The 13,931-nt window shown below is 36.4% G+C and overlaps 1 protein-coding gene across 7 annotated transcripts in view; it reads left to right on the top strand.

Moving 5' to 3' along the window:
- ctnnd2b (catenin (cadherin-associated protein), delta 2b) overlaps positions 1-13,931 on the top strand; it is a 145,038-nt gene that overhangs the window by 71,824 nt on the left and 59,283 nt on the right. For 6 of the 7 annotated variants that reach the window (XM_056477004.1, XM_056477030.1, XM_056477021.1 and 3 more), the window contains 3 exons: positions 10,068-10,234; positions 12,417-12,957; positions 13,108-13,251. In XM_056477004.1, coding sequence (XP_056332979.1) covers positions 10,068-10,234; positions 12,417-12,957; positions 13,108-13,251 — 852 coding nt within the window. The remainder of the gene's footprint in view (positions 1-10,067; positions 10,235-12,416; positions 12,958-13,107; positions 13,252-13,931) is intronic. The other variant, XM_056477046.1, reaches the window with a different exon arrangement.

Genomic DNA, 13,931 nt, shown 5'->3' with positions numbered 1-13,931 from the left:
ATGTATTGTGCAGCCCTAGTAGCTATATTCTTAAACGTAAAGTCTGTCATCATTTACTCACCCTTCACTGAACACAAACCTGTTTGAGTTTCCTTATGTATTCAAACAGAATAAGTCATTTTGAATAAAGTTGGAAACCTGTAAACGTTAACTTCCATAATAAAGCTGTGCGATTTAGGGAAAATATCTAATTGCGTTTTTTTTTTGACAGATATTGAGATTGCGATTTGATTTACTATTTAATTTTGTAGTCAAGCTTCAGCTCAATAATCTGTAAGTCGTAGCAACAATTCTGCAACAGCTCTTAAAAATGACCTGTTTTCGTTTGGTGTCTGTGACTTTGAAACCAAAATATTCCCATATTACAAATGCTGTCTAGATATTAATTAGTCTATTGAAGCTTCTGAAGCAGCAGACGTCATGATCCCTCTTGTAAGCGCTTTGCTGTTTCTTTTCTTTTTTTTTTTTATTGTGGCTGTAGTTCGATTGCGTAATTTTGATTGGGCAGAACGAAGTGTGCTCACTCAATTGGCTAGTAAGACTGTCACGCACAGGCAGCAGTCATGCATTTGCTCCAGGCGGGGGAAATTAAATAATATATATTTTTAATAATATTGCCTCAGTGCAAGAAGGTCACTGGTTCGAGCCCCAGCTGGATCAGTTGGCGTTTCTGTGTGAAGTTTGCATGTTCTCCCCGTGTTGGTGTGGGTTTCCTCCGGGTGCTCCGGTTTCCCCTACAGTCCAAAGACATGCGGTACAGGTGAATTGGGTAGGCTAAATTGTCTGTAGTGTATGAGTGTGGATGGATGTTTCCCAGAGATGGGTTGCAGCTGGAAGGGCATCCGCTGTGTAAAACATGTGCTGGATAAGTTGGCGGTTCATTCCGCTGTGGCGAGCCCAGATTAATAAAGGGACCTAAGCCGAAAAGAAAATGAATGAATGAATATTTCATACTGCAGCATCTTGCATTTAACTAATCATAACGTTTCAAATTGTGATTGCGATTCGATTTCCATTAATTGCACAGCCCTATTCTATAATATTTCTTTTTCCTACTGTGAAAGTCAATATAGTTATCGGTTTCTAATATTTTTCTAAATATCTAATTTAATAAAAAAATAAAAATAATAATAATAATAATAAAAATAATATCTAATAAAAGGAAACCCGTAGAGGTTTGGAACCACTTGAGAGTGAGTAAATAGTGAGCAACTTTTCATTTTTGATTGAACTATCCCTTTAACCACATAAAAAATTGAGCAAACTGCTAAATAAATCACCAAATACAGTTGAGGTGAAAATTATTATCCCCCCTGAATTATTAACCCCGCTGTTTATTTTTTCCCCCAATTTCTGTTTAACATAATAGTTTTAGTAACTCATTTCTAATAACTGATTTATTTTATCTTTGCCATGATGACAGTTAATAATATTTGACTAGATATTCTTCAAGACACTTCTATACAGCTTAAAGTGACATTTAAAGGCATAACTAGGTTAATTAGGTTAACTAGGCAGGTTAGGGTAATTAAGCATGTATTGTATAATGATGGTTTGTTCTGTAGACTATATCGAAAAAATATATAGCTTAAAGGTGCTATTAATTCTAAACTTTAAAATGGCTTTTAAAAAATTAAAAACTGCTTTTATTCTAGCCCAAATAAAACCAATAAGCCTTTCTCCAGAAGAAAAAATATTATCAGACATACTGTGAAAATTTCCTTGCTCTGTTATTATTTTTTTTAAAAATTCAAAGGCAGGCTAATAATTCTGACTTCAACTGTATACACAGACCCTTAATGGTTTATAAGGAACCATCCAACACACATAAAGTCGATTTTGTATTTATTAGCTGTAGTAGTTCCACTCTCTCTGTTTGTGAGTTATAAATAGAATTCAGTTTAAATATTCATATCGGCCCTGATCTAAAATGCAGGTCATAGAGTGAGGAGATAAAAAGCCCACTCCCCAAACAGATAAGTGACCAGCCACCTGGACATGGACCGTCTGCTGCACAGCCATCTCTGTGGCAGCAAATGGCATCTTAAAATGTCTGAGACGCTTGGTTTGAGACTGGAGAAGAACCAGAAGTCTGATTATGGATTTATGAAACTTCCAGTAAATGCGCCTCTTTTTGAATCTGATAGTGGCTTAAGTGGTTATAGTAGTAAACTTATATCAGTCGGGCGGGCCACTTTCTGATATTACTGGGTCATCTGAAATTACCCATCTGAAATTACCCAGTTATCATCTTCAATTGTTTTGAAGTCACTCTATCACATAGTGTGTGTGTATGTGTGTCAGCTTATGAGAAATCTTTTCATAAACCACAAGATTTTTTTTTAAGTAATTGAAAGATATATCACCAAAATAAGGTGTTTCGTAATGTAACAAATCTCGCAGCGTGTTGTGACATTTAGATATTTGTAAACAGACATTATTTGTCCATCAGGCCTTTTTAAACTGGCACATCTTTTAAGACATGCAACATTTTTTTTGGTGCTGTCAGAAGTCCACAGAGGAGGAAAAAACATGTCTGACAGTGCAGCAGTAAGCTTCGGTTAACACGACGCAAACCACACACCATCATGATCGACTTTGCAGGCTGTCAGAGATTAAACGGCATTTAAACCTGTCTCTGTGCATGCAGATGATGTGTAGTGCAATATGGCAGTGATTTCCAAACAGGAGTATAAACCACAGGAAGTACTTTAGCAGGGTACGGGGGAACAGAAATGTAGATTTTGCTTTGCTAATCCTGTAAAACTTATGTTATGACTTTAAAAAGGGCTGCAGCTAACAGTTATTTTCATACATGATTACTTAAATGGCATAAAAGAATTAGGATTGAAATCAAAACTAACCATATGATTATGTAATCTTTAATTGAAATCTGAAAATGCACTTCCTGTTTTTTTTCTTCAGTTAATTTCTCAGATTTCCTATGTCTTAGGCAGTGTTGGGTAAGTTGATTTAAAAAAAGTAATAGATTACAAATTACTGACTACTACTAGAAAACTGTAATCTGATTACATTATGTAAAAAGTAATCAGATTACTAATTACTTTACTTTGAAGTTACTTTTAAAACATAAAATATACCTATAAAAATACAAAATAAATAGCAGCTCTTTCAGTAGTATAATATTTACTGAAAAACAATGGATTGATCTCAGCAGCTTGACATATTCAAAAGACTTAAAGAGTTCACCCAAAACTTAAAATCTCTCATCGTGTGCTTGTTGTTTTATTTATTTATTTACTTTTGGAACACAAAAGAAAACATTTAGAAGAAAACTGGATACTTGTAAACATTGACATCCATAGTATGAAAAAGCACTGCAGTGTTTGAATGTTTTGCGTTTATTTGAGGTAATTAGTCTACCAAAATGTCTATATTCCAAAGTATGAAGCTGATCAGTCAGTTCTTGTCATGAGACTCGCGGATTTCAACTGTGGGCGGCTGGAAAATGCGAGCATGCGAGTGTAATATGCGCTCCCAATATGCGTGCATGCAAAAGACACAACATGTGAACTGCCCCATAAGCAGCTACGCTTCTCTTCACATTCAGAAGATAGCCTGTTTAGGCTGAGTTTGGCCGCTGTGTTTTTGGGCAATGGTGTCCTCCTTGGTGACGTGTATTGTTGCAGAATGCTTTTTATTCTAGTGCTTGAACAAGTTGCTGGTCGAGTTGAAAACAGTCTAAAGTTCTTTAGAGACTGGACATTTTTTGTTTTTACGCTCAATGAAATCAAAGTAATGTCTGTATTTCCACTTGAAGAAGCAAGCACTCTCGTCAGCAACCATTTCAACTCGCGTTCTCCAGCAGTTTAAAAGTGCATGCTTATTAACTGACGCTGCACCAGAAAACGTGATTTAAAAGAAGCATTTTTTTCTTCTAAAATCCATATTTGTAACGCAATTACATTGACTTTAGTAAATGTGATCAAATTACTCAAATTTAAAATGTAATTCATTATATTACTGCGTTCCTCAAAAATGTAATTAGAATACAGTAATGCGTAACTGTGGAACGCATTACACCCAAATCTGGTCTTAGGTATTGGGTGTGATTAACATATCACGTCACTCCAACTGTCTGTTTTGAAAACAAACAGAAATAGTGAAAATGGAGGTTGTAATAACTTTTCTAAAACTCCTTTCCTGATCTTTCTGAATAAAATGGCTACTTTACTACATCCAATCAGCTTGCAGTAGAAAAAAACAAGTCATGCCCACTGTTTTCTCATTTAATATTACATTTCTCTAGGAACTGGGTTGCAGCTTCCTGTTCATGTGGACTTTAAATTAACTGGATTAAAACATTTGTACTTTTTCAAGTGCACATTTTTATTAAAATGTTTGGGTTTTGTTAAGGGTTTGATGTTCAACAAATCTGCATTTATTTGATCGTAAACAAAAAATGAAATTTAATGGAATGTTATTTATAAATTAAAATAGATATTTTCTCTTTCAATATGTCAAATGATATTTCTAATCTTCTACTGTAAATATTTCTAAAATGACAATTTGGTCCTCAAGAAACATTTCTGCTCATTAATGTTGAAAACAGTTGTTGAAAATCTATTTTGTTTTGTGGAAATCATGATTATTTGTTTTGGGGATTTTTTAGTTGATTAATAGAAGGAACGTTATTTGATTTTATAATTCTTTACATTACATTTCATTTGTACATGTAAGATATTTTGTAAAAGTGGAATTCATATGCAAAAACCTCTAAATGGCGTCTGAAATGTTCTCCTAAAATGAGAATTTTTCTCAACCTCCTTTATGTTTATGTTCAGTTATTTCACTTGAAAGGCAATGAAAAGAACTTATCCGTCACTACTGTATAAATGCAACATTTCTGAGCCAACACACAAAAGTTGGAGAAAAATGCTAATTTACGAAGAAAATATCAAATGGCTTTCAGAGGTTTTAGCATCTAAACTCTTCAAATGTATTTCCTGTTTTTTTTTTTTAAATCAGTTCAGTGCATCTCTGCTGATAACACCATTCATATTCTTTAAAAACATTTAATTAAAATAAATATATGAATATATGAATGTTCACTATGCAATACATGCAGGATTTTAATTAAATATGGTCAAAAACTGCATTGAAAGTCCAACATATATTAAATGAATGTGAATACAAAATGAAATTTCACCAGTCTACATTTCTATCAAGCACTGGATGTGCTTGACACAGTTGTTCAGTGAATTTTTAAATTAGCTTGAAATACTCTTTCCAGGAATGGCTTTCTTTGTAGCATTCTATTTGAAACAATCTGTATTTCTCCAAAATGTTCATCCTGTGAATAGAATCTGCTGAACAAACTATAGATAAGTCCATTGGTTCTGCTTCATTTGATTTAGCCAACAATGTGTAATATTTATTTATTTATTATAGTTTTACAATCAATCAAATGAATGTGTCTGCTTTGATAATGTAACTCTGCGATTCTGATAACCAGTAAAAGGGAGCGCTTTCCAGAAGTACTCTTATTTATGTGGTTGTTGGGGACAGATTGTAAGACACAGAAGGACCGGAAATCACTGCTATATGGTACAGTGTCAAGCCGATATCACAGGAGGGCCGAGCAAAGAGAAGGGACTGCGATTTCTGCTCACGCTGACCCCGTTTTCCTAAATGTGTGCTCACTGAGTGTCTTCCAGCAATGATTAATTATGCATGCCTACTCTGTCCATCTACTCACTGTGAGGCTTGAAATAATGAGCAGAATAAAGAAAAGTAAAACAGAGAGAAGTGCTGTGAATGGAGGCTGGAAGACAATGAAAGAATATGAGATGAAATGGTGAAGCAATTAACCAATTTTACAAAGGTAAAATGAGGTGAGGGGAATTATATGGACGAAGAAGAAAGGCTAACGAGATTTACATCTCCTCAAGGAAACACTTGAGCTTGAAAGGAGGCAAAGGAAATAAAGTTTGATGTAAGTTTAGATTTTTAGGCTTTGATTCTGTGGAAATGTAATGGTGTATTTATGCTGCTTTGACATTATCATCACAATCATCATGCGTCTTGATTTCAGTGGGCTGTACACAATAATCAGCGTTAAAGGAAGTTAGCATAGTTAAGTGTATGCTGAAATCACTAGAGCAAGGGTGTGTTCACAATTTGCATGTTTGGTTTGTTTGAAACAAATGTGGTATGTTCCTCCATTAGTGCAGTTCATTTGAATGTGTGAGCAGTGTGCGGTTCAACTGAAATATGAACACAGCCCATATCTAAATATATCACATATCTAAACAAGCCAAAAACAGGGCAAGATGTGCTCGAGCAAATCATAGTGCTCTTTTTTTTGTTCATAGTCACGACATTGCTCATTACTGCTCAGAATGGCGTCAGAAACATTTCTGGCAGTAGATCTTTATTTATGTGTTGAGGAATTTTTTGATTGCTTTGACATCTTAACTGACAAAAATACCGTTGCATGTGCTCACATACAGTGGGTGCGTTTAGCCCAGTTTATAGCATAAGCTGCTTTTCCACTATCGTGCCGAACCGTTCCTAGAACACTTGGGTATGGTTACGGTTGTTTCTCCACTGAGCCTGGAAAGGCGCTGCATGATAACAAACCGTTCTCGGCCCGGAATTCTCGGCACGGTTAGACAACCGTGCTGATTCTGTGTGTTGACGTCGCTGCTCTGTTGCCTAGCTTCCACAGATGGCTCAGACGAAGCGCACTAGTCATCAGACATCCACAAATAAACTACACTACATTTAATATAAAAAATGATCCAGGTCTAAACAATACAGTTTGAAAAGGGTTTTAAAACCATAGAGCAGCCTCTGGCAGAGAAGTGAATAACTCATCACATTCTTACGAAGATATTTTATTTCCTATTAAAGTTATTATTTCATTGACTCGAATACTATTAACCATGTATAATATAATATAATTATTATAATTAATTTGATTGACAGGCAATGAGACCTTTAATTCGCCTGACTGAGCGTGAGTTTATTGCATGCAGCGCTGTATTTGATAGCACAAAACTCCAGGTGATCCGGTTGCGAACTTTACTTGTGACTGCATGCACTGCTGAAAGACTTTTCTTTCCTGCTGCGCATCGAATAAAGCGAATAAAGACACACTTAACATCATCGATGGCCAAATTCCACAACAACATCACTACGTATATCCATGGAACACGAACTTACAGAGTCTTTTAACAATGAGGAAATAACTGCACTTTATTTTAAATAATTTAAAGCCCAGATTGTTAATTTAATACCAGCGAGACCACCTGAAGGACGGTTTGTTTTGGATGTTCGTAAAGTACGTTAAATATGCATGTGTTTTGTGTGTGCCTTATCGTCACTGTTTTGATGGTTATTTGAACACTGGGTGTCCGTGGGGTTTTAAAAAGTATTAAAATAAATTTTTGACCCTTAAAAAGTATTAAAGTCTTAAATTTTGTATGATTTTTTATTCTGCAATGTAAAGTTGTATGCTAAAGTTTATCTGAATTTTATCAGAATATTGGGGGGCTGTGTAGGGTTGGGAAATTTCGACCAATTTGGCATCGTATGATGTCTAATGTGGAACATCACGATGGACGATGGCATCGTCGTCATAGGCAGCGGTGAGTTAATTATTTATGAACAATAAATTAATTAATTACAAATTAATTATTTGTAGCCTACCGTTTCAACTACCTGACCCACATGGTCTTTGTTTTACCCATAACCAAATCATAAATAATAAAGATAAGTTATATACAGACTACAACCTGTCAATCACTTTTTCCGCAGGACTCTGGCATGAATAGGCAGAGTGATCTGTGTTGTTATAATGGCATCGACAAACGTGGTTGGTAAAAAAAGGTGCACAACCAGCAACCAACCGACAGTATCTTTTACTAAAATTACTAAGTACAAGCCTGAAAGCAAAAGATTGAAGCGGTGTACTGATGCTGTGACACGTTACCTGATAGATTCAAAAGAACGAAGAGTCGTTAGATAGACAAGATTAATTAAATATCACGTTTAACAATAGTGAGACGCGATCCAGTGGTACATCCTTGATAAACTGTGTGACATGCACTGCTCTCGAGGGTTTTGTGGTCACAGCTCCCACTGACTGCCTGGAGCTCAGACGTGCGCATATTCTGTAGCGCATGCGTGTGTGTGTGTGTGTGTGTGTGTGGTCATATGATGTGCGCTTTCAACAGTATAGTGTGGACGGATAGCCGACGCCGTACAGAAGTGCTAGATGAAACGCCAGTGTGGACGTGGATCGTTTTCATTCGAAAATGTCGTTTTAAAAATAAGACATATCAGTGTAAACAGGGCCTAAGTGTGTATTTTTCTCAAGCGGGTTGCTGCTGTGACAGTGGCGGGGTGGAGGATCGCGATGCTGGCTCAGCATCGTGATGTCTATCGGCCATCGGCAAAGGACGATGGCATCGTCTGTCGACCCAACCCTACTGTGTAGTTTATGAAATCGATAAAATCCTGGAGTTCTACAGGCGCCAATTAGCATTTTTATTCAGTTTATGAGTAATGTTTTTGTTTAGGATTAGTTTCTTACAATCAGTATTTAGTAAATATACTGTACGTTAAAATGTCGGCAATGTTACCAACCTAAAGTGGTGATGAGGTCTTGAAAGAGTGTATGGAAAGAGTCTTAAAAACGGATGTGAAGTTACTGATTTTCACTCTCTGAAAAGCTCTACATTATTTGAATTGATTTATACTATAAATTTAAAATAAATGAGGACACTCTGAGATTCTAATTTTACCACAACAGGTAACTTTGGCACATCTTAAAATCTGGAAAATTAAACCTCAGATGAAAAACACTGTATTATGTAGCATTAACAAAAACGTCACTGCTTTTTCAATTCAATTCAATTCATATTTATTTCTATAGTGCTTTTACAAAGTAGATTGTGTCAAAGCAGTTTAGCACAGAAGTTCTAGTAAACGGAAACTGTGTCAGTCCAGTGTTCAGAGTTGAAGTTCAGTTTAGTTCATTTAAGTGTGGTTTAATTTTCACTGCTGAAAGTTCAAACACTGAAGAGGAAATCAATCGATGTGCAGCTCTAAAATTCCCAAATCAAGCAAGCCAGTAGCAACAGTAGCGAGGAACAAAACTTCACCAATTGACAGAAGTGAAGGGAAAAAATTTATCTTTTCAAATGCCTTAACTGATCCTCAGCAGAAGTTTTAGCAGTTTGTTGTTCTGGAGCATTCAGTTGTGTGTGAATGCAATGCCTCTCCAATAGCTTTGCCAAAATCGGTTCATGCAACAAGGCAATGATCCCTAGAACACTACCAAATCTACAACAGATCCAGACCTCATCCTTACGGAAATGTTGTGGCAAGAGCTGTGCAAAAAAACTCCAAAACTCCTCCAGAAACATCTGAGAGACTGATGAGGAAAATGTTACTTCAAGTAACTACTGCTAAAATGGACCTACCTACCATACAGATTCCTAAGTTTGTCACCCATGGCTTTTCTATCATGGCTTTATTTTTGTTCCATAAATAATGACACAGTATGAGATGTTATGTGGTGACACAAATTTTAAGAATGCACAAGGACCATATGGATTTGTTAGAGAAGAATGTTATTTAAAAAGCACTATTGAACATTAGTTGTTTCCTTCAATAATTAAACTATAATGACTTAAATGAGTTACAATATAGAAGTAATCCGAACATTTTCTGTCATTATGGACATGGCATCGGCCAGATAAACATGTAAAACTGTTTATGTCTGAAACTAAATAGCCTATTAAGGCTTTAAGTATTCAACAAGACTTTAAGTAGACTTCAAGAAGACTTTACACACCACTGCAAAAACTAAATCTTAATATTCTTAAAAGGCATTCTAAAAGTGTCTAGTTACGTTAAATGTCACATGTCTAGTGTAAATGCTAATTGAACCATGACCAAATGTATACTTTGCTTTTGGGTCTAGATCAAATGAAACAAGAAAGGCAAACATCAATTGTGAACACACCCTTAGAGTTCAAATCTTAGCGGATCAGTTTTAATCATGTGTCTCTTTCTCCCTAATTTCCCCTTCACAGGACCAGGCATCCTCTCTCAGAGTGCTCTGCAGCTCAATAATCAAGAGGGCACCTTTCCCTATCCAGTCAGTTACCATAGCAACCAGACCCTGGCCCTCGGCGACCTGTCGGCCTCTCAGCCGCCTCGCAGTGGTCAGGTGGGAGGAGCCTTACATAGCTATAATCAGGTGGGGATTCATCGCTTTGGAAAACCTCTGACACCTCTAAAGTATTAGTTCACCCAAAAATGTAAAATTTACTCCGTTAATTGACTCGCCCTCAGGCCATTTGTAAATATAGGCAGTTCTTTTTTTCTGTACAGATTTTTAAGTGAAACCATGGTCCTTGGTTATTCATATAATGCAGATTAGCCCTTTGAGAGTCAAAAATTATAAATAAATAAATAAATAAATAAATAAATAAATAAATAAATAAATAACATTTTTGGGTGAACTATCCCTTTAAACTAGGGGTGTCAAACTCAGTTCCTGGAGGGCCGCAGCCCTGCACAGTTTAGTTCCAACCCTGCTCCAACATGCTTACCTGTAGGTTTCAAACAAAGCCTGAAGGACTTAATTAGTTTGATCAGGTTAGTTTAATTAGGGTTGGAACAAAACTGTGCAGAGCTGCAGCCCTACATGAACTGAGTTTGACACCTGTGTTTTAAACCATATGAACTGAGCCCTGTTTTTCAAGAAGACCCTTTGGGGGAATTCACTAAGAACTGCGTCCACCATTTATGTGCATGAATCTTTTTTTAAGCTATGGTTTTTGTCTTTTGGTGAAAAATATGTTTGACTTTTCTTTTGAGGACAGAAAAAAACTTGTTTATCCAATATTTCATCATGCTATGTTATTAAATTTAGTCAGTTTTACTCGAAGTAATTTTACAATTTATTCAAATACTTTATATATGAAATGGTATTATATATGTTTTCTACAGTATAAAATTAACACAATAAGAAACTATGAACAATGCACTGAAAATGTTTTTGTTTATCTTTAAAAGCTCATGCAAGATGTTTCGTTCACAAAACATGCAGCAAATAAGCAATATAGACATGAATAAAAAAATTCTCTCAACTTTAGCTTCTATATTCCATTGACTTTAATTTGTGGTTATATTTTATTAATTAGATCTCTATTTAGTTGAATAATGGCAATGTTTTACTAATCCATTGTATCATTCTAATTGAGTTAAATTGGGGGCATGATGTTTATTAAGATATAAATCAGTACCACAACGTAGAACTAAAACAACAAAACAAATGTATTATAATAATCAACAAGTTGTTTTTCTTCACATATCATGTACAGGACTCCGTGAATTCTGACACCATCAATTTTAACAATTTTTTTTTTGCAAAAATCATTGTCAGTGCAGTGTTTATATCTTATGTTAATATCAAAGCAATTAACACTCATGAGCAAGTTCATTGTACATCTGCAACCATAGTTACACAGATATACAGTTGAAATCAGAATTATTAGCCCCTCTTTGATTTTTTTTTTCTTTTTTTAATATTTCCCAAATCATGTTTAACAGAGAAAGGACATTTCCACAGTATGTTTGGTAATATTTCTTTCTTCTGGAGAAAGTCTTATTTGTTTTATTTCGGCTAGAATAAAAGCAACCATTTTTTAAAAACCATTTTAAGGTCAAACTTATTAGCCCCTTTAAGCTATATTATTTTTCAATAGTCTACAGAACAAACCATCATTATACAATAACCAGGCTAATTAACCTATCCTGCCTAGTTAACCTAATTAGTTAAGCCTTTAAATGTCACTTTAAGCTGTATAGAAGTGTCTTGAAAAATGTCTAGTAAAATATTATTTACTGTCATCATGGCAAAGATAAAATAAATCAGATATTAGAGATAAGTTATTAAAACTATTATGTTTAGAAATATGTTGAAAAAATCTGCTCTCCTTTAAACAATAAAATAAACAGGGGGCTTTAACTGTATATGACAGACTTAAGCAATTTAAGTAATGTCATTAGATGTTAATGTAACTAGATGAAGGCACTAGCTACTATAACTCAGCATTAAAAATATAAATCAGCACATTTTCAGCTGTGAAGGTAATCTTAATATATTCAGGAACTTGAATATGGACGACTATACAATGTTGTGGCATCTTTGATCTATGACAATTTGTTGAGCGTTCCAAGAAGGCAGAAGCTACGATGTGTCCCCACACCTCTAAGTGTCTACTAAATGCAAATAAAAGTGACGCAATCGATTAGCGAATTCACCCCCCCCCCTTTCCCAATTCCCCCTTAAACATGATGTGGGTCACCATCACTTAGCTCAAAGCTGGTAGAGTGAGTGAAATGCTAGCTCTTTACGTGTCACTTACCTCCAGGTGACGTCTAATCGTGTTACCCAGCTGGCTGCCAGAGAGACAGCCGCCCGGGCCCATTCTCGAGACTCCTATGCCCAGAGTCATGGCAGTGCATTCCACATGCCTGACGATCCGCCAACAGCCCCTGTAAACTATTCCTGCGCCACTCTACCAGCTCAGCGAGTGAGCTCTCCCTTTTCCATGCAGGCTTTGGGCTCCCCCTCCAAACTGCAGAGGCTGGGCTCAGCCTCTGACATGCCCAGCTATGCCACTCTGGCACGAGTGTCGTCGCCCAAGCAGTCCCCTAGCCGGCTGGCCAAATCCTACAGCACAAGCTCTCCCATCAACATGGCGGCGGGAGGAGGGTCGTCCTCTTCACCACTACACATGGCCGGAGCGGGCAATGTCTCCAACTCGTCTCCGCTACACCAGCTCAGCGCCGCCGTAGGAAGCTACGCCACTCTGTCACCCACCAAGCGTATGTTGCACACCACCGACCAGTACAAGATCTCTCATGATCTGTACGCCAACGCCACTCTCCAGAGACCGGGCAGTCTGGCAGGTCAGTACGCCTTCAAAAACACATAAGCACTGGTCATTTTCACACGTTGTGCTTGTTTGATATCATCAGAATCTGACACTGTTGTATTTAAGTGTATTTTGTAGCACTTATGTTCTGGTTAATGGTGCTTGCGAATTCTCAACGATGCAGGTTCCAGGGGTTCGTACAGCAGTCAGCACAGTCACCTGGGCTCCGAGCTCAGACCCCTGCAGTCTCCCGAGCACCACATCGACCCCATTTATGAGGACAGAGTCTATCAGAAAGCCCCCCTGAGGAACTTCAACCAAGCCCAGGGTAAGACTGCAGACATCACGTTCTCTAAAAATGGTGAGGGGAAAAACTAAATCTTCTCATCTGGAACATCGTGGCTCAGGTGTGCTTAAGAAGTAAAAGGGTTGTTTCAGCTTTCTTTTGGTTCAAAATAGAAATGTTTTCCCAAGAGCCCAATTAATAGCAGTGAGCTACTAAACATCCCTATAACCGAATGAGATCGTATCAGGTTTTGCTTTTAATGCACTAAGGTCAATTTACTTCTGTTCACATTTTGTTTTTTAGCTGTGAATGTAATACATCATTATTATCACTCATGGTGCTTTATGGCATGTCTAGACACATGTTTTGCTTCCAAAAATGTCTGCAGATCTACAAAAACACATGTAAGAGAACTGTTATTGATTGTACTTGTTACAGATTAATGGTTGTGCATTTCTGCTTGTACAATAATTTAAGTTAAATAAATTACAAAAAATCATTCCAAATCATTCAAAAAAACGTCATTACAACTTACTCATGGGGCTTTATGGCATGTGTAGACATGTGTTTTGTTCCTAAAAATGTCTTCAAATTGACTAAAAGACGTTAGAGGACTATTTTTGACTATACTTGTTACAGACTAATGGTTGTGCATTTCAGCTTGTACAATTATAACAAATATGTATTGGTTTTAAGTCAATTGAATTACAAAACAAAATGGT

This window comes from Danio aesculapii, chromosome 2, assembly GCF_903798145.1.
Source record: "Danio aesculapii chromosome 2, fDanAes4.1, whole genome shotgun sequence".
NCBI classification, from domain to species: Eukaryota; Metazoa; Chordata; class Actinopteri; order Cypriniformes; family Danionidae; genus Danio; species Danio aesculapii.
The sequence above is the reverse complement of the archived record's forward strand: the minus strand, read 5'-3'. Positions and strand labels throughout refer to the sequence as shown.